General features: G+C 42.2%; 1 protein-coding gene across 8 annotated transcripts in view; it reads right to left on the bottom strand.

The window, feature by feature from the left end:
• The window catches only part of mtf2 (metal response element binding transcription factor 2), a 62512-nt gene that overhangs the window by 30660 nt on the left and 10025 nt on the right, over positions 1-21827 (bottom strand). For all 8 annotated transcript variants that reach the window (XM_069939268.1, XM_069939266.1, XM_069939265.1 and 5 more), the window contains exons 3-8: positions 19964-20045; positions 15496-15591; positions 15312-15412; positions 5690-5838; positions 4781-4876; positions 73-141 (exon numbers count right to left, since the gene is read on the bottom strand). In XM_069939268.1, the coding sequence (XP_069795369.1) occupies positions 73-141; positions 4781-4876; positions 5690-5838; positions 15312-15412; positions 15496-15591; positions 19964-20045 (593 nt within the window). The remainder of the gene's footprint in view (positions 1-72; positions 142-4780; positions 4877-5689; positions 5839-15311; positions 15413-15495; positions 15592-19963; positions 20046-21827) is intronic.

Here is a 21827-nt window from a genome sequence, read left to right as displayed (position 1 = left end):
GTTTTAACAACTATGTAAGCCAGGAGATACACAATTCTATATTTTAAAATCCTCAAGAATAATCCAACGTACCATCGCAACGGTAGACGTTTGAGGTATTCTGGTCCAGAATTGCAAACGGAACAAATAAATAAATAGAACCTGATGGATCAAGAAGAAAATAAAACGTTCCATACATTTTTTTACTTCAAAACATAAAAGTGCAATTGGATCGACATAAAAGGTACAACAAAGGATTTCAGTCATCAAAGTGTGGGGACAGACCTGGAATATGGTTTTAAGGTAGAGGATCTTTGATGATTTTCATACTCCATAAGACTTCACTCCTCTCCTCCTCACTTCTCCCCTTCAACACATTTTGTTATTAGTTTTCAGTCAATTACCTTTGAAAGAGGTAGGTAAATATTTTGACAATTACCAGTTAATGTAATGAATTCCATGTTCTAACCTGCAAAAAGAAACTTCTCTGTTTCTCCACTTGATATATCAAGTCATGTCCATTCACAATTTTACCCACAATTTTCTACACCTTTGAAGAAAAAAAGGCCAATCTGCACATTTTCCATGATAGCTATAATCTAATTTCTGGTGAGTGTAAAAAAATTCTGCGCATCTTCCAAAGCTTTTATAACATCGATGCCAAAACTGCACTCCATCTATTGGGTCCAGTAAGAGTTTAACATCGTATTCAATATTCCTAGAATTAAAACCTATGCTTTGGAGAAACCAAACTAACTTTACTGAAGGACAAAAATAGGGGTGGGGGGGGGGGGGGGGGGGAATGCTGGAAATGTAACAAAACTTGAATAGCTTTCATAAATTATTGAAATTGTGTTTTTCTCCTCTCCAGATGGAAATAGAAAAACCAGATAGGAACAAGAATAGACCACTGTCTGTGAAGCCACCTCTGCCATTTGAGAATATGGTATAATCCTCTGCCTTATGACCATATTCCTGGGCTCTCCCCACACATTAATGCCTTTGTGTGTACAAAATCAAATTCTTCAATATACGCAACATAACCTCATTTCTGTGGTTGAGAATTACACAAATGAAGAAATTTCTCATACCAGTCCAAATATTGTTACACACATCCCATGACTGGAATTCCTGGTTTTAAACCCGACATCCTCCCTGCATTAAACCTGTCAAACCCCATTTGAATTGAGCACTTCAGTAAAATGTTTTTTCATTGTTAACTCAAGTAGATACAATCAGTCAACCCAATCTCTTTTTATTCAACATCCACCCATCCTAGACTGGTGAACCTTTATATCGTTCTCTCTGTGGTAGGTCCATCTTTTCATTGTCAGGGAGACTAAAAGTGGACACAATATTCCAGATGTCTCATTAAAAACTGAAGAAGCATGCCCTTGTTCCTTTATCTAAAACAGATTCTCAAGGTAGGGTGTCGGGCTTAAGAATATCTTGGTGGGGCATAGGAATATTTTGGGAAATAATTTAAAAGTTGGTTTGAAAAAGAAAACCCATTATGTTGGTGAAAAAGATGTGACTTGCCAACATTATGGAAACTTCCAAGTAAAGTCACTGTTCTTTTTATTTTCATGTCTTTTTGCTCTTCCAATGTTTCTCTTATTTTAACTGTGTTATCCTTGGTTAACATTATATTTATTCTAACTGGTCTTATTATCATCCATTACAAATTATCTCATTGGCGATGAGGATTCCAAATGATCTCAACAATCATATCTCCATCCATACCCCTTGACATTTTCAGTTCAGTACTGAGACCTGCATCTGTATGTATCTTTGCATATTGATGGGGGTGTCAGCCCCAGGCGCCAGCCTGAGGGGGACGTCAAAGAAAATAAGTTAAAAAAAATATAGGGACCCCAGAAAGTTAAGCATGAGGTTATTGCAGTTTTGATGCACTCTCTATGAGAAAAAAATGTCAGAAACCACACTAGTGTTATTTTTCATTTTTCTTAGGGTCAGAATTCTTCCTTTGATTCGATTATTACTTTTATTACATTTTTCAATTCTAAGACATAACAAAATATTGATTAATCTGTTTCAGGGTCCTCGCGCTGTTGTATATTCCAAATGAGCAGGCCAAGCGAGCAAAAGGTTCGTCAACATTCAGTGAAGTTCTTGAAGTTTGGGTTTATACCTGCTGTACATGACGAACTTGCACCCTTTTGCCTATTATGCCAACAGACTTTGACAATTGAGTCAATGAAAGCAGGCCGTCTTGAAGCTCATTTGAGGGTAAAACATCCTAACCATGTCAATTCAAAATTGCAATATTTTAAAATCACCGAAAGAGAAGTTTGAAAATAGATTTTTTTTTTAAATCACTTCAAACTACAGCCCTTGAAGCTAGCTGAAATTTTTCTACTGATAGCAAAACATGGGAAGAATCATAAAATTGGGGAGGAACTGATTAAACGTACAAGATCATTGCTTCTCAAAACATTTCTGCAAAAGGATGACAAAGATGTCCGAGCAATGCCATTGAGTAATTGTACTGTCTGCAACAGAATAGATGACATGGGTCAATATGTGGAAAAACAGCTTATTGAGAAGTTGAAATCATGAAAATTCTCAATACAACTGGATGAATCTATGGGACAGTGAGGCTTAGTTATTGGCAATACTTGAGATATATTGATCAGGAAGAGTTTCAAGAAGAGATGTTGTTTTGTGTGTCATTAGGAAACAACCCCGACTACAGTTGAATCTACAGCAAGTTCAAAAATTATTTGGTGGAAAATGAAATACCAAAAGGAAATATTGTATCTTGTGTTGCAGATGGTGCACCTGCTATGATGGGTAAAAAAAAAACAGGATGTTTTAAATTAAGAAAGGATGAAAATCCAAACCTGTTAGTTGTGCATTGCGCTATCAACCGAGAAAACTTAGTTACCAAGAAAATTTTCCCTGTTCTACATGAGATACTGCATCCTGTGATCAAATGTATCAATGCCATCAAAGTTAATGCCAAAGGTGAATGTCTGTTTAAGCAGTTTTGTGTCAATAAAAATGCAGAATATGTGAGATTATTACTTCACACTGAAGGTGGTTGTTAAAGGGAAACTGCTTCAAAAGCTTTATGGAACTGTTTGATCTCCTCAGTGAGTTTTTGAAGGACAAACCTGAAATGAAGCTCTTGCTAACAGATGGCAAAGTTTATGTGAGTAACTTGACTGACATTGAACAAGCAACTCCAAGTCGCAAATATGACGCTCGTTGAAGCAAAAACAAAGATATTTGGATTCACGACACTTCTAGAATTATGCCAAAGGAATATTTCAGAAAGAATTCTATTGGTTGAAGATGAGCTAAGTAATGCTGCTACAAACATCATTGTTGGTCATTTGAAAATGTTGGTTACCGACTTCAATGATAGAGTTTTGTGATTTTGTGGATTCTTCCTCTTGATTAACTCAGCCATTGCTGGTGGACTTAGCTGAAGTTCTAGTGCAATAGTATGGAGTTATCCGAGTTGCCACAAGATGAATCTATGAAAACTCTAACGAGATCAAAAGAAATACCTAAACAAGGGAACTATTGATACATTTTCCACCATCTTATTTAGTAGAATGTGGCTTCAGTGCTGCTGGTGTTTGCTACAAGCCAAGAGAAATCAACTGGAAATTACAAAACGTGGAGATTTAAGGTTAGTTCCTAGAATCAAAAAAACTTGCAGCAAGTGCCAGGGGCAAGGTTCCCATTGAAGTGGCGACAATCGTTGAATGTGTGTTTAAGATGGTTGAATATTGAAGTAGTAGTTGAATATGAAATATTGTTTCAGACCTTAATTGCATTGAAATACACTTTCAGTAAATGATTTAATTAAATTTTCTTTTGAATATATAACTTTTTTCTGCTATTGGTGGGGCGTACATTTTTTCAAAAATTAAAGTTGAGATTTTTTTAGACCATTGACCTTTTGCAATGACGGGTAACAAACCATTTGCCTTCTTAACTACTTGCTGCACCTACATGTCAGCTTTGTAATTGGTGTCCAAGGATACCCAGATCCCTTTAAGCATCAAGATTTCCCAACCACAAATTAAATACCAGTAACAATTTTCCCTTAAAAATGGACAACTTCACATTTTTTTCCCCCACTTAAAACAGACATTTGCCCACCCACTAAACTTGTCCAAATCTTAGAACTATTATTTGCATTCTTAGCTCAAATGCTTACGTCACCATTTGAGCATTTATACTTTGATCTGTCAATCAATTTTAAATTTATAGCTGTATATTATTCCCAATCCCATGCCCTTTAATTTTGTTCTCTAATTTAGCTGGAGTAGCCCTATTCAGATTTTGTGTTAACTGAAAATTGATGTTACAGTCAGCAAGGCCATGAAGTTTGTGGTGAAGTGACAGATTTTAGTTTCCATTGATCTCAAAAAATATTCAATGATCAACTTAATGGAGAGCTCTCTCAACCCCGTAGCTCCACATCAATTTCAGTGCAGGCAGAAATAGTACCGTCAGTTGAATCACACATTAATTTTTTAAAATGAAATCAGAAAATTTAAATGATCATTAAGCTGCATAGATAGCCAACATTTTAGCCGGGAAACCTATCTTTTGCCTTCTGTGGATGCTGCTTGGCCTGCTGAGTTCTTCCAGCCTTTTGTACATTTCTGTGGATAAACTTTTGGGCATTGTCAAATTACAGCAATATCTCAATGCTAGTTGGCACCCCAATGAAATGGGCATGCGTTAGATGACATTACAGACCTGTAGGAAATTCACATATTAGAGTAAAAGGTATACTTAAAGTAATATGAGGAATCACCTGTCTCCATAAAGCATAGGGTTCTGTAAGCATTGAATACAGGCTTCATGGAACCACTGTTTACATCTCCAGCACTGCAGCATCTTCAGGTACCAACTTTAAAAAAAATTAAAATCAGACATCTAAATACAATTTAAACATTGACCACAATAAAAGAACATCAACACCAATAAAGGTTTTCTTCTGTGAGAGCACATTTTAAACACTTTTTTAAAATGCTAATGGAGAAAGCACCTGTTTCACACTTGCCAAGAAAATTAGTTCATCCAAAGCACTCCAAAAACCGGGGGCTGAGAAGAACATGATCGGCACGTGATACTATCAAAGGTGAAAGTACCGAATGAGTGCCCATTTCCATTTTATGTTACTAAGGATTGCATTTCACAGTTGAACATTTCAACACTGCAGCATCAAAGGTAATGACAGTAGCCAGGATTGTCATGTAAATCCCTCCCAATTACAGTAACTTCAGCCGATAGCTCCAAAAATAGAAATATAACCTTTGTAACTTCAAGCTAAATTTGCAATTTTTGCAAGACCCCACATCGAGGTCAAATTTGGCGATATTCTCTTTTTGCAAGTGAAACAATGGAATGGAATAATTATTCAATTATCAACAGTACCAAGAAACCATGTTTTAAAGAAGATTGGGAAAGGGTGGGAAGTGGAAGGACTATTCCATTAGTATTTTCTATTGAGCATTATTTAAACAAGAAATACTCAAACCTGATTTACTCTTTAGACAAAGGACATTACCATAATTGAGTGCCTAAATCATTTTAGCTTTGAAAAACAAAGATAGGCTCTCCTTTATACAAGAACCTATAGCGATGCTTCATAATTTTTCTATATTACTACAAGACTGAATCAATATCAAATTCAATCTAAACCACAAAATATTTCACTTACTCCCCAGGGCCTCCACAGTAACAATAACACTGTTCATGATTTGTTTTGTGGCCTGCATCCCACTGAAGATCTTCCAACTGGTACGGCAATGTCTGCTTCATGACTTGCAGAGCTTTGGCATTTGGTCCCTTCTTAAGAGCACCGCCCCTCTACAATGGAAGGGAAAAAATGTGGCAAAGTGATTACCAATTAAGGCTGCCAACATTAAGGGTGAAAACTCCCAAGTGCTCAAACTAAACAGCAAGTATTCTTCAAGAAGAATGCTGGAGAAATTCAACAGGTCAAACAATGTACTTTAGGTCACAAAGATATCCGGAATTCAATCAACTGGAAACTCAAAGAACCGGGAGAGAAAAAAAAAATTGAATGGATATGACTGGATGGACCCCATGGGGGAGTGCTGAGACTTCGTTTGACAAGCACAGCTTCGCCCCGCTGAATTAGCCATGCCCCTCAATGCACACTTATTCTTTTCGCTGTCATCACTTGCTTGGAGATGAGATGGGTCGTCAGAGCGAGGATGGTATGCAAAGGGCCTGACCAGAACACTCATGGAAGTGAAATGGGTTGTCAGCACAAGGAAGGTGCAATGACAGCCTTACTGGGACACCTGCATGGAGGTGAGTCACGTTGCCTTAGGTAAAAATGGAAATAAACATTCAGCCAGTGGAGTGTCCTGGACATGCCCTGCCCAGAGCAGCTGTTTGAACAAAGTTTCAATAAAGTTAATTGGAATGAAATGGCAGCACCCAGGACGAAGAGCCAGCGAATGCCACTCGCCACGGGGCCACTCTCCCAAAGTGTTTCCCTATCTTTGCCTAGTAAGAGTCTTTTGTTTAAATTAGTATTGTATACTAGTAAGGCTTTATCTGTAAACTTGGGGCTTTAATTATGATGACAGCATGGTTATGGCATTAGCTAGCACAACTGTGTTATAGCACCAGTGACTGGGGTTCGAATTTATATTTTGTAAGTTATGGGAATTACTTGATTAAAGTGAACTTTACATACTGTATATTTTGGCATACACCTTGAGTCATGAAACCTCAAAAGGGAGGGGGTTGACTTATATGCCGGAAATACTTTTGAGACCTTAAATTCACCAAAAAACAGATTCAGCATACGTCAATGCTGGAAGAACCTCCCCATCAATGGCACTACCTCTCCCGACACCTCCTTACTGTAGGGCACTGCCATAACTGCTCCCAAGGTCATCGTCACCACTCCTGTCTGATAGGCCAAAGTTCCTGCTCCTGTCACCGCTGCTGCTGGTAGACCGAAGGTTTATTTATTCATTTAATTTTTAGCTCTGTTTCTTGCAATTGAGGTGTTTTAAAAAATTGTGTTGTTCCTGGGAGGCTCAGATAGCCCAAGAAATGGGGGTCAACTTATATCCCAGATATAAAACCATTAAAATAAGGCTTAAAAAAAAAGGATCAAGTAGCCACGAACGATTTTCACTGGAGTTTAAAAGGACAAGGGTGGATCTTGCAGAAACACAGAATTATGAAATGAATAGATAAGAGAGAAGCAAAGATGGTTTCCACTGGCAGATAATACTGGAACTAGGGGTGGGGAAAGGTTGTGCAGACTAGGGCTTTTTTCTCTGGAGCGTAGAAGATTGAGGGGAGACTTGATAGAGGTGTTTAAGATTTTAAAAGGGACAGACAGAGTAAATGTGGATAGGCTTTTTCAATTAAGAAAAGGGGAGATTCAAACTAGAGGGCATGGTTTAAGATTGAAGGGGGAAAATTATAAGGGGAACATGAGGGGAAATTTCTTTACGCAAAGGGTGGTGGGGATGTGGAATGAGATTCCGGCAGACGGGGTCGAGGCGGGATCATTAGTTACATTTAAGGAAAGACTGGATCGTTACATGGATAGAAGGGGACTGGAGGGGTATGGACCGGGTGCTGGTCAGTGGGACTAGGAGGGTGGGGATTTGTTACGGCATGGACTAGTAGGGCCGAACTGACCTGTTCTGTGCTGTAAGTGGTTATATGGTTATATATCTGCCGGTCAACTTGTATGTGGAATTATACAGTAATTAAAGACAACAATACTGATTTATTTTTCAAATAACGTTACATGTTGTATTGCATTTTGCCTTTTACTTGATGTTGGGGCAGCCTGCAATTGCGGAGATCGGGCCGGCACATCGCGTGGCAACAGACGCGGACAGAGATGGCTAAAGCGACTCCCAGGACAACGAACCGGCAGGGGTAGAAGCTGGGGCAGCATCAGACCAACAGGCCTAAAATGGTGTCGGTCAAGCTGCCCAGCTAACTCAGCAGAAACAGACTGGAGAAGAAGGAAATTCATATGCATGGACGTTCCCGCCCGTTATTGTTATTCATACGGCTGACTCAGTTAATCAGCAAAAAACGGAGGGAACTTGAACAGTATAAAAACAGCCTTTCCAGCCCTAATAAAGTAGTGAGCTTAACCTGCCACACTGTGTGTGTGTGTTTCTTTGCAGCGGTCGGCTACAATTGGTGACCCAGACATTTTAGAAAGAATTTAAACCTAGCGATGGGGATCTAAGCAGCAATCAGCGCAGTCGGCCTGAAGCTCCTGACCTTCTGGACAATTCGACCTGGCGTGTGGTTCAACCAGGCAGAGGTTCACTTCCAGATTCAGGGCATCACAGCAGAGACCACCCGGTACTACCATGTGGTCAGTGCCCTGGATCTGCAGACAGAGTGGCCAACTTTATCCACAAGCCACCATCAGAAGGCACCGACACTGCTTTCAAAGAGTTATTAACCAAGACATTCGGTCTCTCGTGGCAAGAGCGAGGAGCACGTTTGCTCCACCTAGATGGGTTTGGAGACAGATCCCCGTCGGCACTCATCAACAAGATGCTGGCCATCCTGTGAGATGAACAACCCGGCATCATGTTCGAACAGGCGTACTTGGAACAGATGCCGGAAGACATCCAACTGCTCCTGGAGGATGTGGATTTCACCGACTCCCGGAAAGTCGCAGCACAGGCAGACATTCTGTGGAAACAGAAGTGCACGGCTACCGTGGGGCTCAAAAAGAAGTCCCGCAATCAGACCAGAGCAATCCCAACCAAGGAACAGCAGACAAGAGGCAGGAGCAAGTCCAATGACAGATGATGCTTCTACCACCTGTGATGGGCACTGAGTCCCGCTGATGGAAGTCCCCCTGCGAGTACAAGGGAAACGACAAGGCCAGCCATTGCTGATGGCCACAACGGCTGGTCGCCAAGAGAGCCTCCTGTACGTCTGGGACTGCCTGTCCGGCACTGCCTGTCCGGCAGACGCTTCCTGGTGGTCAGTGTTGAACACTAGGCACAGGCTAGCAGGACCCATGTTGAGGGCTGCCAACAACAGCAGTATACGGACCTATGGCACTCATAGGGCCAACCTGCAGTTCTGGGGCAGTCACTTCTCATGGGAGTTCATGCTGGCTGCAGTGGAACAACCACTCCTCAGAGCAGATTTCCTGCGAGCCCACAGCCTCCTAGTGGACCTTAAGGGTAAGCAACTTGTCCACACCAAGACCTATCAGACCATCGCACTGAGGGGCGCTAGGTTTCCGGCAATGCACCTGGACTCCGTCCACAGCTCAGAGGATGAGTTCTCCAAGGTGCTAGCGGGATTCCCAGCAATCCTTTCCCCTCAGTTCACAGCACAGATGCCTCAACGCGGCATCAGACATCACATCCTGACCAAGGGCCCACCTCTCCATGCAAGGGGGAGATGACTTCCCCGGAGAAGCTCCAACTGGCCAAGGAGTTCCGCAAGCTCGAGGAGTTAGTTGTTGTTCGACAGTCAGACAGCCCATGGGCCTTGCCCCTGCACATGGTGCCTAAAGCAACTGGGGGCTGGAGACTATGTGACAACTATCGTCGGCTCAACAAACTGTTACCCTGTGTCACACATCCAGGATTTTGCGGCAAACCTGCACAGGGTCAACAATATTCTCAAAAGTGGACCTTGTGCGAGGATATCACCAGATCACGGTGCATCCTGATGATATCCTTAAGACGGCGGTAATCTCTCCATTGGGCTGTTCGAGTTCCTGAGGATGCCATTCGGGCTCAAAAATGCGGCACAGACATGATGGACGCAGTGGCTGAGACCTGGACAGCTCTTTTGTCTACCTCAACAATATCCTCATGACAAATAGAGCCTCACAGGAACATCTTCAGCACCTCTGAAATCTCTGTAGTCGTCTGCAGGGGTTCAGCCTCACCATCAACCCGGCCAAATGCTGGCCTGAACAGCATCGACTTCCTGGGCCACAGGATTACAAAAGACGGCGCCACACCACTGCCTGACAAGGTAGAGGCCATCCACAGCTTTGTTAAGCCCAGTACAACCAAAGGTCTGCAGGAGTTCGTGGGGATGATAAATTTTTACCACAGGTTTATCCCAGCAGCTGCTCAAGTGACGCGCTCTCTGTTCATCCTGATGTCTGGCAAGAATCACCTGACCTGGGACGACGAATCCGCACATGCGTTTGTGGAAACCAAAGAAGCCCTGGCCAAAGCTACACTCCTGACCCACCCCAGACCAGATGCCCCCAAGGCCCTCACTGTCAATGCCTTAGGAACAGAGATTAGTGGAGTCCTGGAGCAGCAGATCGAAGTAAGTTGGTACCCACTAGCTTTCTTCAGCAAACATCCGCAGCCCCCTGAACTAAAGTACAGTGCTTTTGACAGAGAGCTGCTGGCGCTGTACTTAGCCATCCACCACTACCAGTACTTTCTTGAGAAGGGCTATCACGGACCACAACCACCAACTTTCGCCCGAGCTAAAATCTCCGATCCTTGGTCAGCCCGCCAACAGAGACACTTGTCTTACATCTCAGAGTACACCACTGATATCTAGCACATCTCAGGCAAAGACAACATGGTCACACAGCATCCACTCCTTGGTTAACGGTCTGGACTTCGTAGCACTGGCAGAAGCACAGCAGCAGGACAACGAGATCCCGCAGTACAGGAACGCTGTTACAAGCCTTCGGCGTCAGGACCTTCCAGTCGGCACAGGTACTACCACTCTCCTGTGCAACGTGGCCACTGTGCAGGTTCGACCTATTATCCCAACGGCATGGAGGTGACAAGTTTTTGAATACATCCACGGGCTGGCACACCTATCCATCAGGACTACGGTCCGGCTGGTGGCCAGCAAGAATGTGTGACATGGATTGCAGAAACAAGTCTGGGGGTGGGCCAAGGCACGTACACAGTGCCAAAAAGCCAAAGTGCAGCGACACTCCTTTCAAGCCAACAGAACGCAGGTTTGACCACATTCATGTGGACATAGTGGGACCCTTACCAGTCTCTCAGGGTTTCCGCTACCTGTTCACAGTGGTTGACCGCTTCTCCCGATGGCCTGAAGCAATTCCCCTGGCCAACACATTCACCAGGTCCTGTGCCAAAGCATTCCTCTCGTCCGGTATTGCAAGACTCGGACTGCCACAGCACATCACTTCTGACCAAGGCGCACAGTTCACTTCCAGTTTGTGGACTGACATTGCCAACCTGTGGGACACTCAGCTACACCATACGACTGCATACCACCCGCAAGCCAACGGCATGTTGGAGCGTTTCCACAGGCACCTCAAGACCGCCCTCATGATCAGACTCAAGGGCCCCAACTGGGTGGACGAGCTACCATGCGCACTACTGGGCATCCAAACAGCGCCGAAAGACCTCCACACATCCTCCACTGAACGCATCTATGGAGCCCCACTCACGGTTCCCGGGAATTTCGTTCCACAGGCCAGAGGACAGCACAAGGAGATAACCACCTTTCTGGACAGGCTGCGTGAAAAGGTCAGTAATCTGGCTTTGATCCCACCCTCCAGAAACGGACAAGCCAAGTCCAACATCCCCAAAGAACTCAAGGACTTGTGAGTTCATGTTTTTACGCGGAGGACCCCACCATTCACCACTGCAGAAGCCATTCGAAGGTCCCTTTCAAGTCATCCGGAACAACGGAGCCACCTTTGAGCTGGACATCGGTGGTAAACCAAAGGTCTTCACTACAGATAGACTCAGGCCTGCCCATGCAGATCCAGCAGAACCTGTGGAGACAGCAATACCTCGACGCAGAGGCAGACCACAGAAGACTTTGGGGACTATACCTATGGACACTATAGACTATAACGCCAGTTCGGGGGGGGGGGGGGTCATGTGGTGGCCCGCAGTTGCACAGATCAGGCCGGCACATCACGTGGCTAAAGCGACTCTCAGGACAACGAACAGGCGGGGGTAGAAGCTGGGGCAACATCAGAGCAACAGCCCTAAAATGGTGTTGGTCAAGCTGCCCAGCTAACTCAGCAGAAACAGGTTGGGGAAGAAGGGCATTCATATGCATGGACGTTCCCACCCGCTATTATTCATATGGCTGACTCAGTCAAATCAGCAAAAACCTCGCAGGAACTTCAACAGTATATAAAAGCAGCCTTTCCAGCCCTAATAAAGTAGTGAGCTTAACCTGCCACACTGTGCGTGTGTTTCTTTGTAGCGGTCAGCTACAATGTATTGTTAATGCAGGTGTATTAGTTAGGCACTGGTAGAGTATGTCTCAGTCAACTGGAAAATTCACATTTCTGGCATCCGTGATCGCCATAGATGCTGGATAATGGTGATTTTAGTGTATATAGCCAATGTTTTGGGCTTGAGCCTTGACCTGCTGAGTTTCTCCACCATTGCATTCTTACTTCAATCAGTGTCTACAGTTTTCTGTTTTACACCTATTTTCTATGTCCCTGTTTCCAGTTCAAGTTTATGTTGGTTTGTGAGCACAAAAGACAATTCAAACTTCGTTCTAGGCCAAATAAAAATGCAGAGTTAGAATAATCAATTGATACAGAGAATGGCAATATAATTTTTGCCATTCAGTAGTCTGGTAACAGCAAGAAACTGTTTCTAATCTGGTGGATTCTTCTTCCTTTCTTCTTTTTCTTTTCTTTGGCTTGGCGGACGAAGATTTATGGCGGACGAAGATTTATGGAGGGGGTGATGTCCACGTCAGCTGCAGGCTCGTTTGTGGCTGACAAGTCCGATGCGGGACAGGCAGACACGGTTGCAGCGGTTGCAAGGGAAAATTGGTGGGTTGGGGTTGGGTGTTGGGTTTTTCCTCCTTTGCCTTTTGTCAGTGAGGTGGGCTCTGCGGTCTTCTTCAAAGGAGGTTGCCGCCCGCCTAACTGTGAGGCGCCAAGACGCATGGTTTGAGGCGATATCAGCCCACTGGCGGTGGTCAATGTGACAGGCACCGAGATTTCTTTAGGCAGTCCTTGTACCTCTTCTTTGGTGCACCTCTGTCTCGGTGGCCAGTGGAGAGCTCGCCATATAACACGATCTTGGGAAGGCGATGGTCCTCCATTCTGGAGACGTGACCTACCCAGCGCAGTTTGATCTTCAGCAGCGTGGATTCGATGCTGTCGGCCTCTGCCATCTCGAGTACTTCGATGTTGGAGATGAAGTCACTCCAATGAATGTTGAGGATGGAGCGGAGACAACGTTGGTGGAAGCGTTCTAGAGCCGTAGGTGATGCCGGTAGAGGACCCATGATTCGGAGCCGAACAGGAGTGTGGGTATGACAACAGCTCTGTATATGCTAATCTTTGTGAGGTTTTTCAGTTGGTTGTTTTTCCAGACTCTTTTGTGTAGTCTTCCAAAGGCGCTATTTGCCTTGGCGAGTCTGTTGTCTATCTCATTGTCGATCCTTGCACCAGATGAAATGGTGCAACCGAGATAGGTAAACTGGTTGACCGTTTTGAGTTTTGTGTGCCCGATGGAGATGTGGGGGGGGGCTGGTAGTCATGGTGGGGAGCTGGCTGATGGAGGACCTCAGTTTTCTTCAGGCTGACTTCCAGGCCAAACATTTTGGCAGTTTCCGCAAAGCAGGACGTCAAGCGCTGAAGAGCTGGCTCTGAATGGGCAACTAAAGTGGCATCGTCTGCAAAGAGTAGTTCACGGACAAGTTGCTCTTGTGTCTTGGTGTGAGCTTGCAGGCGCCTCAGATTGAAGAGACTGCCATCCGTGCGGTACCGGATATAAACAGCGTCTTCATTGTTGAGGTCTTTCATGGCTTGGTTCAGCATCATGCTGAAGAAGATTGAAAAGAGGGTTGGTGCGAGAACGCAGCCTTGATTCACGCCATTATTAATGGAGAAGGGTTCAGAGAGCTCATGGCATGACCGGGGTGCACAAGGACCCCACTTCCTCTCTTAGGAGGATAGAGGTGATGTTGTGGCTTTACAAGACTCTGGAGATCTCACATGGGGTACTGTGAGCAGTTTTGGGCTCCTCATTGAAGAAAGGATGTGCTGACATTGGAGAGCTCAGAGGAGGTTCACAAGGATCATTCTGGGATTGAAAGGATCATCATACAAGGAGCATTTGACAGCTTTTGGACTGTACTCAATGAAATTTAGGAGAATGAGGGAGGATCTCATTGAAAGGTATGGACAGAGCAGATATAAAAAAGTTGTCTCTTGTGGATGGAGAGTCCAGGACAAGAGGAGAGAAATTCAGGATTGAAGGGTATCCACTTAGGACAGAGCTGCATAGGAATTTCTTCAGTCAGAGGATGGTAAATCTTTGGCATTTTTTCCCCTCCGAGGTCATTAGTTGTGGAGGCTGAGATTGATAGGTTCTTGATTAACCAGGTCATCAAAGGTTATGTGGAGAAGGCTGAGCAGAGGGGCTGAGTGGGAAAATGGATCAGCTCATGATTAAAACAGTGTGCTAAAATCCTATGGTATCTTTTACCTTTATCACTTTCATGGTAATATGACAGAAGCTTTTGACGTTTGAATTTTTTTGCTTTAGGTCATGGCTCTCCAGCCTGCAGATTGCTTTGGTAACAAGTTTACAACTGGTAACTGTCAATTATGTTTGTCACCACATAGGATATTCATCAGGTTGATTTCAGAAAGAACTCAATTGAGACTAAAACTAGGGGACATAGCCTCAAGATTTAGGGGAGCATATTTAGGATGGAAATGAGGAGATACTGCTTTTCCCAGAAAGCAGTCAATCTGTGGAATTTTCTGCCCAAGGAAGCTAGAGACTGCCTTAACATTTGAGAGTTAGATAGCAATTCCCCTTCTATGATAAAAATCTATGGGTTAGGGGAAAAGGCTAGTATGGGGGAGTGGAATCCACGTCAAGATCACCCATGATCTTATTAAATGGTTCAGCAAGCTCAATGGGACAGATAGCATTCTCCCACTCCTATTTTTTATGTTAAATGATGGGAGGTTAGATCAAGTAGCCACGAACGATTTTCACTGGAGTTTGAAAGGACAAGGGTGGATCTTGCAGAAACACAGAATTATGAAATGAATAGATAAGAGGGAAGCAAAGATGGTTTCCACTGGCAGATAATACTGGAACTAGGGGTGGGGAAAGGTCTATTAGATTTAAAGAGGAGCTGCTTCTCCCAAGGAAAAAGGAATTCTAGAATTCTCTGCTTCATGAGGGAGAAAAGAGCCTGCCTCATTAAGTTTAAGAACATTTGATACATTTTTGAATAACGGAATTAGGGAGTAAGGAAAACAGCGAAGCCAAGCCCACACCCAAATGAATGGTGGAGCTAGCTCATCAGGCCAGATTTATAATGTTATACAATACCTTTGTGGTGGTGGCAAATACACACTGGCGGCACAACCACTTAGCGTCTGATGCAATCACACTTGAATCTATGTTAGGCATGTGACATTTCTGATGGTAACCTATTGAAAAATAATGAGCCTATTAAAATATCTCATTACTTACAAGCATCTTTTCTAAACCCCTGATTTCAATTTTAATTTACCTTGTCCACACTTGTCACAAATAACCATTTCATTCGGTACTTCAGAGCATTCCTCCTGGCATATGGTGCAAACCATCTCTCCACCTCCACAGGCTCCTAGGATTAAATGGCACAATGATCATTCTTCATTATCTTTTTACAAATACTATAAAGTTTTTTTCATAATTCAATGCCCCATTCATACTGCCTCTTGACGTTTGAGCTCTTTCAGATTACTAGGCATTAACAAGTGGATCAAGTTCCAATGAAAACCCATGTTAAAGATCAGTATGGCTTGTCATTTGCAGAATTAAAATATAGAATTGCTTTTAAACATTTTTAAATCAACCTTCAAGTCTTTCGGTACACCAATAACAACCTTGCACTCAATGTCACCAAAACTAAGGAGCTGATTGTTGACTTCAGGAAAGGAAAGCCAAAGATATACAATCCAGTCATCATTAGGGAATCGGAGGTGGACAGGGTGAGCACATTTAGGTTCTTGGGAGTCATCATCTTGGAGGATCTTTCCTGGACCCAACACACCAATGGCATTGTGAAGAAAGCACGATGCGCTTCTACTTCCTCAGGAGTTTGTGGAGGTTTGGCAACACCATCAGAAACCCCGGCAAATTTCAACAGATGTGTGGTGGAAAGTGTTCTGACCAGCTGCATCACGGTCTGGTCTGGGAACACCAAAACACCTGAGCATAAACCCTCCAAAAGGTAGTGGACACAGACCAGGGCATTACAGGAAAAACCCTCCCACTACTGAGGATATCTACAGGGAGGGCAGCAGCAATCATCAAAGACCCTCACCACCCAGAACACTCTCTGTTCTCACTGCTGCCATCAGGAAAGAGGTAGAGGTGCCACAAGACTCACACCACCAGGTTCAGGAACAGCTGCTCCCCCTCCACCATCAGACTCCTCAACAACAAACTCAATCAAGGACTCATTTAAGAACTCTTACTTGTGCACTTTATTGATTTTCTTTGCTCTCCCTGTATTGCACAGTTTGTTTACATTGGTTACCTGTTTACAGTTCTTTTGATTGTTTACAGGTTCACACTATGTGCGGTTAATTTTTGCACTACCAATTAGTGGTCATTCTGCCGCGCCCGCAGGAAAAAGGAATCTCAGGGTTGTATGGGATGTCACATATGTACTCTGACCATAAGTCTGAAATCTTGCTAGTAACATTAACCTTTGCATTCATTGATGCTCGGTCAATGTACCATTCGGCAAAAGTTGAACCCTTCCAATAAAGAAGTACATCAGCATCTCAAGAACACTTAGCAATGCTATCATAACCCACAACCTAAAAATACATTGTACAAATTCTGCATTCAAATTCAAAAGCTGAAGGCATACAATGAGATCAGCCAGCTTCTGAAACATGTCCATGTGAAGGGGTGGCCAAAATCTGATCGACTTGATTTCAAAACGGACACAACCCATTTTATAACTGGATATTTCTTTTAGACGAATTCAAATTAATCTGTAAATCACCAAGCAGGAAGAAAGTGGTGAAGGGCTCAGACCCCAAACCTTATCTTTGCTGCATAAAGAGCACTGCGTGACTTGCTGAGTTTCTCTGGCATTTTTGTGTAAACTACAATCACAGCAATTGCAAATTATTTTGTTCCACACAAAGTCAAATTGACAGCAATTGTCCCAATACAAAAGTTCAAGCATTTGCCAAACAAGCAAAAGTTTTAATTATGTACAATTTTTAAAAAGGTGGATGGGAGCACAAAAATGACTCTGTAATCCCCATCTACGACAGGACTAGGAAAAGAAATCAACCACTGCTGATGTTCACTTCAAAAATGTACTTTAAAATATTTGGTTCTGAAATGACATAATAAATCTTTAGATTTGTCGCTTCTTGATCCCTCTCATGATCCAGTTGTTTCTCCATTTAGAGTCATATTGTTTGGAAAAAGGCTTTTGCCCCACCCACACCCTTCTCACCTGCCTATAGTTGGCCCATATCCCTCTACCAGTGGTTCTCAACCTCTTTTATACTCACATACCACTTTAAGTAAACCCTTACAAATCAGAGCACCTATGGCATCTAATGCTATAGGTGCTCTGTGGCTAGCTTGGGATTAGTTAAAGTGGTATGTGAATGAAAAGGTTGAGAACTGCTGCTCTAAACACAACCTATCCATACATGCAAATTGTTCTTCAACATTCCAGTACCTGCATTAACCACCTCCCTCAAAAAATTTGCCCCTCAGGTTCCTGTTATATCTCTCCGCCCTCATCTTAAACCCATGTCCTCTGGTTACCAATTCCTTGACTCTCAGCAGTACCTGCATCAACCACCTCCCTCAAAAGATTTACCCCTCAGGTTCCTGTTAAATCTCTCCACCCTCATCTTAAACCCATGTCCTCTGGTTATCAATTCCTTGGCTCTCAGCAGAAGACTTTCTACATTCATAAGAACATAAGAAATAGGAGCAGGAGTCGGCCATCCACCCTATCGATCCTGCTCCGCCATTCAATAAGATCACGGCTGATTTGATCATTAACCTACCTGCCTTTTCCCTATATCCCTCAATTCCTTTTTTATGTAAAAATCTATCTAACTGAACCTTAAATAAGTTTAATGAAGTAGCCTCAACTGCTTCCCTGGGCAGAGAATTCCACAGATTCATTACTCTCTGGGGAAAAACAGTTCTTCCTCATCTTCGTTTTAAATCTATTCCCCTCAATCTTGATGCCAAGTCCCCTAGTTCTGGTCTCACCTTCCAGCGAAAACAATTTTCCTGCCTCCATCTTATCTATCATCCCTCTCATTTCATACACCTTGATGAGATCACCCCTCATTCTCCTGTGCTCCAAGGAATAAAGCCCAAGCCTACACAACCTCTCCCTATCACTCACCACCACCAGCACCCCAGAACCACCCAACACCAGAGTCCTCGCCAACAATGGCATAAATCTTGTCTGCATTCCATCCAGTTTGACAACATAATTCCTTTTTTAAACATATAGAATAGTGCAGCAAAAGAATCAACCCTTTGGCCAAAGATGCCAATTCAATCCCAATTGCCTGCACAAAGTCCAAAAACTTTTACCCTCCTGTTCAAAGAAAAATAAAATTGGTTAAAAAGATACAAACATGACATCTTCAGTTGAACACTAGGGAGTATTTATTTAGGAAACTTATGCCCAAATTTGTAAAGAAAATAAATACAAATTCAATTGCAGGTAAGGTAATGCCTCCAGGAAAAGGCGAGAAAATTAAAACCTGGCTTTTAATTTTTTTTTCAATCTTTTTATTATTATTATAATTTATAAACACATACAGTTCAAAGAGATATAAAAAATACATAGTAAGTAATGAATTAATACAGAGATATTAAACAATAATATTACAGAATAAAAATATATCATTAAAAAAAATTTTTGATCAGTTTAGGGTGTGAACTATCTCTAAAAAAAAAGATATAATTAATAACAATATATGAAAAAAGAGAAAAAAAAACCCCAAAAAAGAAGAAAAAACAAATCTGAATTAAAAAAAACTTTAAAAAAAAAACAAAAAAAACCTACAGATATAGCTAAACCACGCCGATCACTCCGATCTCATCTTACAGCCCAATTATCATACATAATCATAGAAAGAAAACAGAGCCAGATCAACTCACCACAAATGAAAATATTGAATAAATGGTCGCCAGGTTAACTCAAACTTAGAAGGGGATTCATAGACAGAGTTTCTAATTTTCTCTAAATTTAAACATAGTATAGTTTGGGTAAACCATTGGAAAACAGTGGGAGGATTAACCTCTTTCCAATTCAATAGTATAGACCTTCTAGCCATAATTTAATTCTGAAATAAATGGATGATAAATTTGTCTCATCTGGATGAAATATGTTCAATTGCATTTTGTCAACTACTGTAGTCCCCTGGTTACAAACAACTTGTACTCACGAACAGGCTGATCCCCAATTTGCGCATGCGCATAAATGCCTGTGCACTATGCCAATTGGTGTATGCGCATAATGTTACCTCACGAACGCTAAATAAGAACCACGAGTACCTGTTCCACCTTGTGTACAAATTCGGCTTAGGGACAGACCCAGGTAACGAAACTCATAACCTGGGGATTGCCTGTACCATTAAACAACTGCCCACATATTTTAGATTGATGCAGAATATTAACCCAAACTGGGGATATTCTCAACAATCAGCCCTCCTCTGCATATTACTTCCTCCAAATATCTGTCCTTACAATCTCTTACTACACAAGACAACTTGGGTCTCATACTATATCAGTGATCTTTCAAATAGTCAATACAAACATTAGCATGTGCCAAATTTGGTCTGCACACCAATTTGGGAAAACCCCATATACAACATCAAATAATCAGCTTGGATGCCAAAAAATGAGCTGCTCACCCCTTATCCACATACTAGTCGATAAACTTAATTCAGTAAAGCCTTGCTTGTAAAGAAATTATAAAAAGTTACCAGTCTGAATGTCTTTCCACAAGACCCAGGACTTTGAACTGTCTTCAAAGATGACAAAGCAGCTTTCTTTCCGTTTGTTCACCTTTAACGGAAATCAGAAAGAACATTAACTCACATCAAAATTCATTAGTGTAGTTCTCCAAATATTCTCTTTAATTTCCCAACTGTAATCACTTCATTCATGGACCACCCTTTTCTCACCAAGCGAAATAACCTCCAGTTGCAGAGCAATGGAAAATTTGTCATCCAAAGAAATCATGATGTTTTGCTACTTTAACACATAGTACATAACAGAAAATGACAACATAATGTAGCATCGTTTGACATTGTGCCGCTAGTAAAATAATCAGGATAAATGTTGAATTGTACAAACTGCCGCAAAACCAAAATATTAACATATTGTTCAATAAAGCAGACTCTCGGGCCATGGATCCCAAATATTTCTGCCCAATGAAACTACAGGATAAATATTTACATTACCAGTTAACAGCTTTGTTTTGAGTTGATTCAAATCTAGTAAGTGAACAGTTCACATTAAGAGAAACAGGGAGAAACAGCAGTAACACTTATGGCCCTTCAAAATTGCACTGTAATGAAAATCAACATGACTGATCAATTTGAACTTTACCTCCCCATTATCTGTGCATCCCTCAATCTACAATCCACAGTGTTCATGCATATCCCTCTGCATCAGGGAAATGGCCAATGTCAAATCATTGAGCATAAACTCCTGGGTCCCTTGAAAACAGGTATTTCCCAGAAACTCACCTTCTGAAAAAAATGCATTTCTCCATTTGTTCTCTACCAAATTGGATCACATCATGGTTCCCAAATACCATTTGCCACATTCTTATCCATGCTACTCATTTAAATCACCCATTCCCTTGTCTGATAGTACCCTCAGTTTAATTTCACATCTCCCCTCACATTAAACTCAAACATGACACTCAGCCATTTCATCCAACCTTTGATTATAATTGGTAAGAAACATGAAATCCAAGAACTAATCTCTCCAATACCCAAATGACTTGTTTATTGGCACATATACCACAATACAGTGAAAAAAATGGCTTTGCGTGCTATCTGGGCAAGTCACCCATAATCAAGCACAAAATTTAAAGTGTTACAAAAGAGAAAAGTTCAGTTCAAACAGTGCATGGCAGCATAATTTTATTATTCTCAAGGACTGCACTCGACAGGTCAGAAAATTGAAGGTCCAATTGCAGAGTTTGGAAATGCTGAGACAAGGTCAAGGATGCATTTGTTTGGGACTATGGTGTCGGAGACAGAGGTATGATCTATAGCTACAATCTGCCAAACCAAAAGTGGCCTGCTTGTTCATCCTCTTAGGTTCTCAAGATGCAGTATTCTGATCAAAAGTATTTAATGACAGAAGTACTTCATCCCGTGTCTGATGATCATTTCCCCTCCCTTTCTTATAAAACTACCCGTTCACATTTGCTTTCTTCCTTTGAAGAAAATTAAATGGAACTTGTCCATTTATTTCCAGATCTTTCCATCCTGTCATTGGGGGAAAAAAAATTATGGAACTTAATCAATCAAGTGGTATCTCTGCAAAGACCAATAAGTTAAAATTTCAGGTAGGGGACTCTTCAGAAGCATTCCTGACCAAAACATTCACAGGTTACACCTTGTACAGATGCTGCTTGACTATTCCTTCAGTAGGTTTTTGTCTCAGTCATCCTTTTATGAATCTGAAATATAGTCCAAGTCCTCAGAGTTGCCACCACTTCCAGAAACATTGCAAGTCTCTTCCTATATTCTAGTAAGTCCTTAACCAACATTGGACCCTTTTCCCAATAATATTTTTGATCTCTGAGGGAATGCAAATTTGTTTACCCAA

This window comes from Narcine bancroftii, chromosome 5 (genome assembly GCF_036971445.1).
Source record: "Narcine bancroftii isolate sNarBan1 chromosome 5, sNarBan1.hap1, whole genome shotgun sequence".
NCBI lineage: Eukaryota > Metazoa > Chordata > Chondrichthyes > Torpediniformes > Narcinidae > Narcine > Narcine bancroftii.
This window is presented reverse-complemented; position numbering and strand designations above follow the sequence as displayed.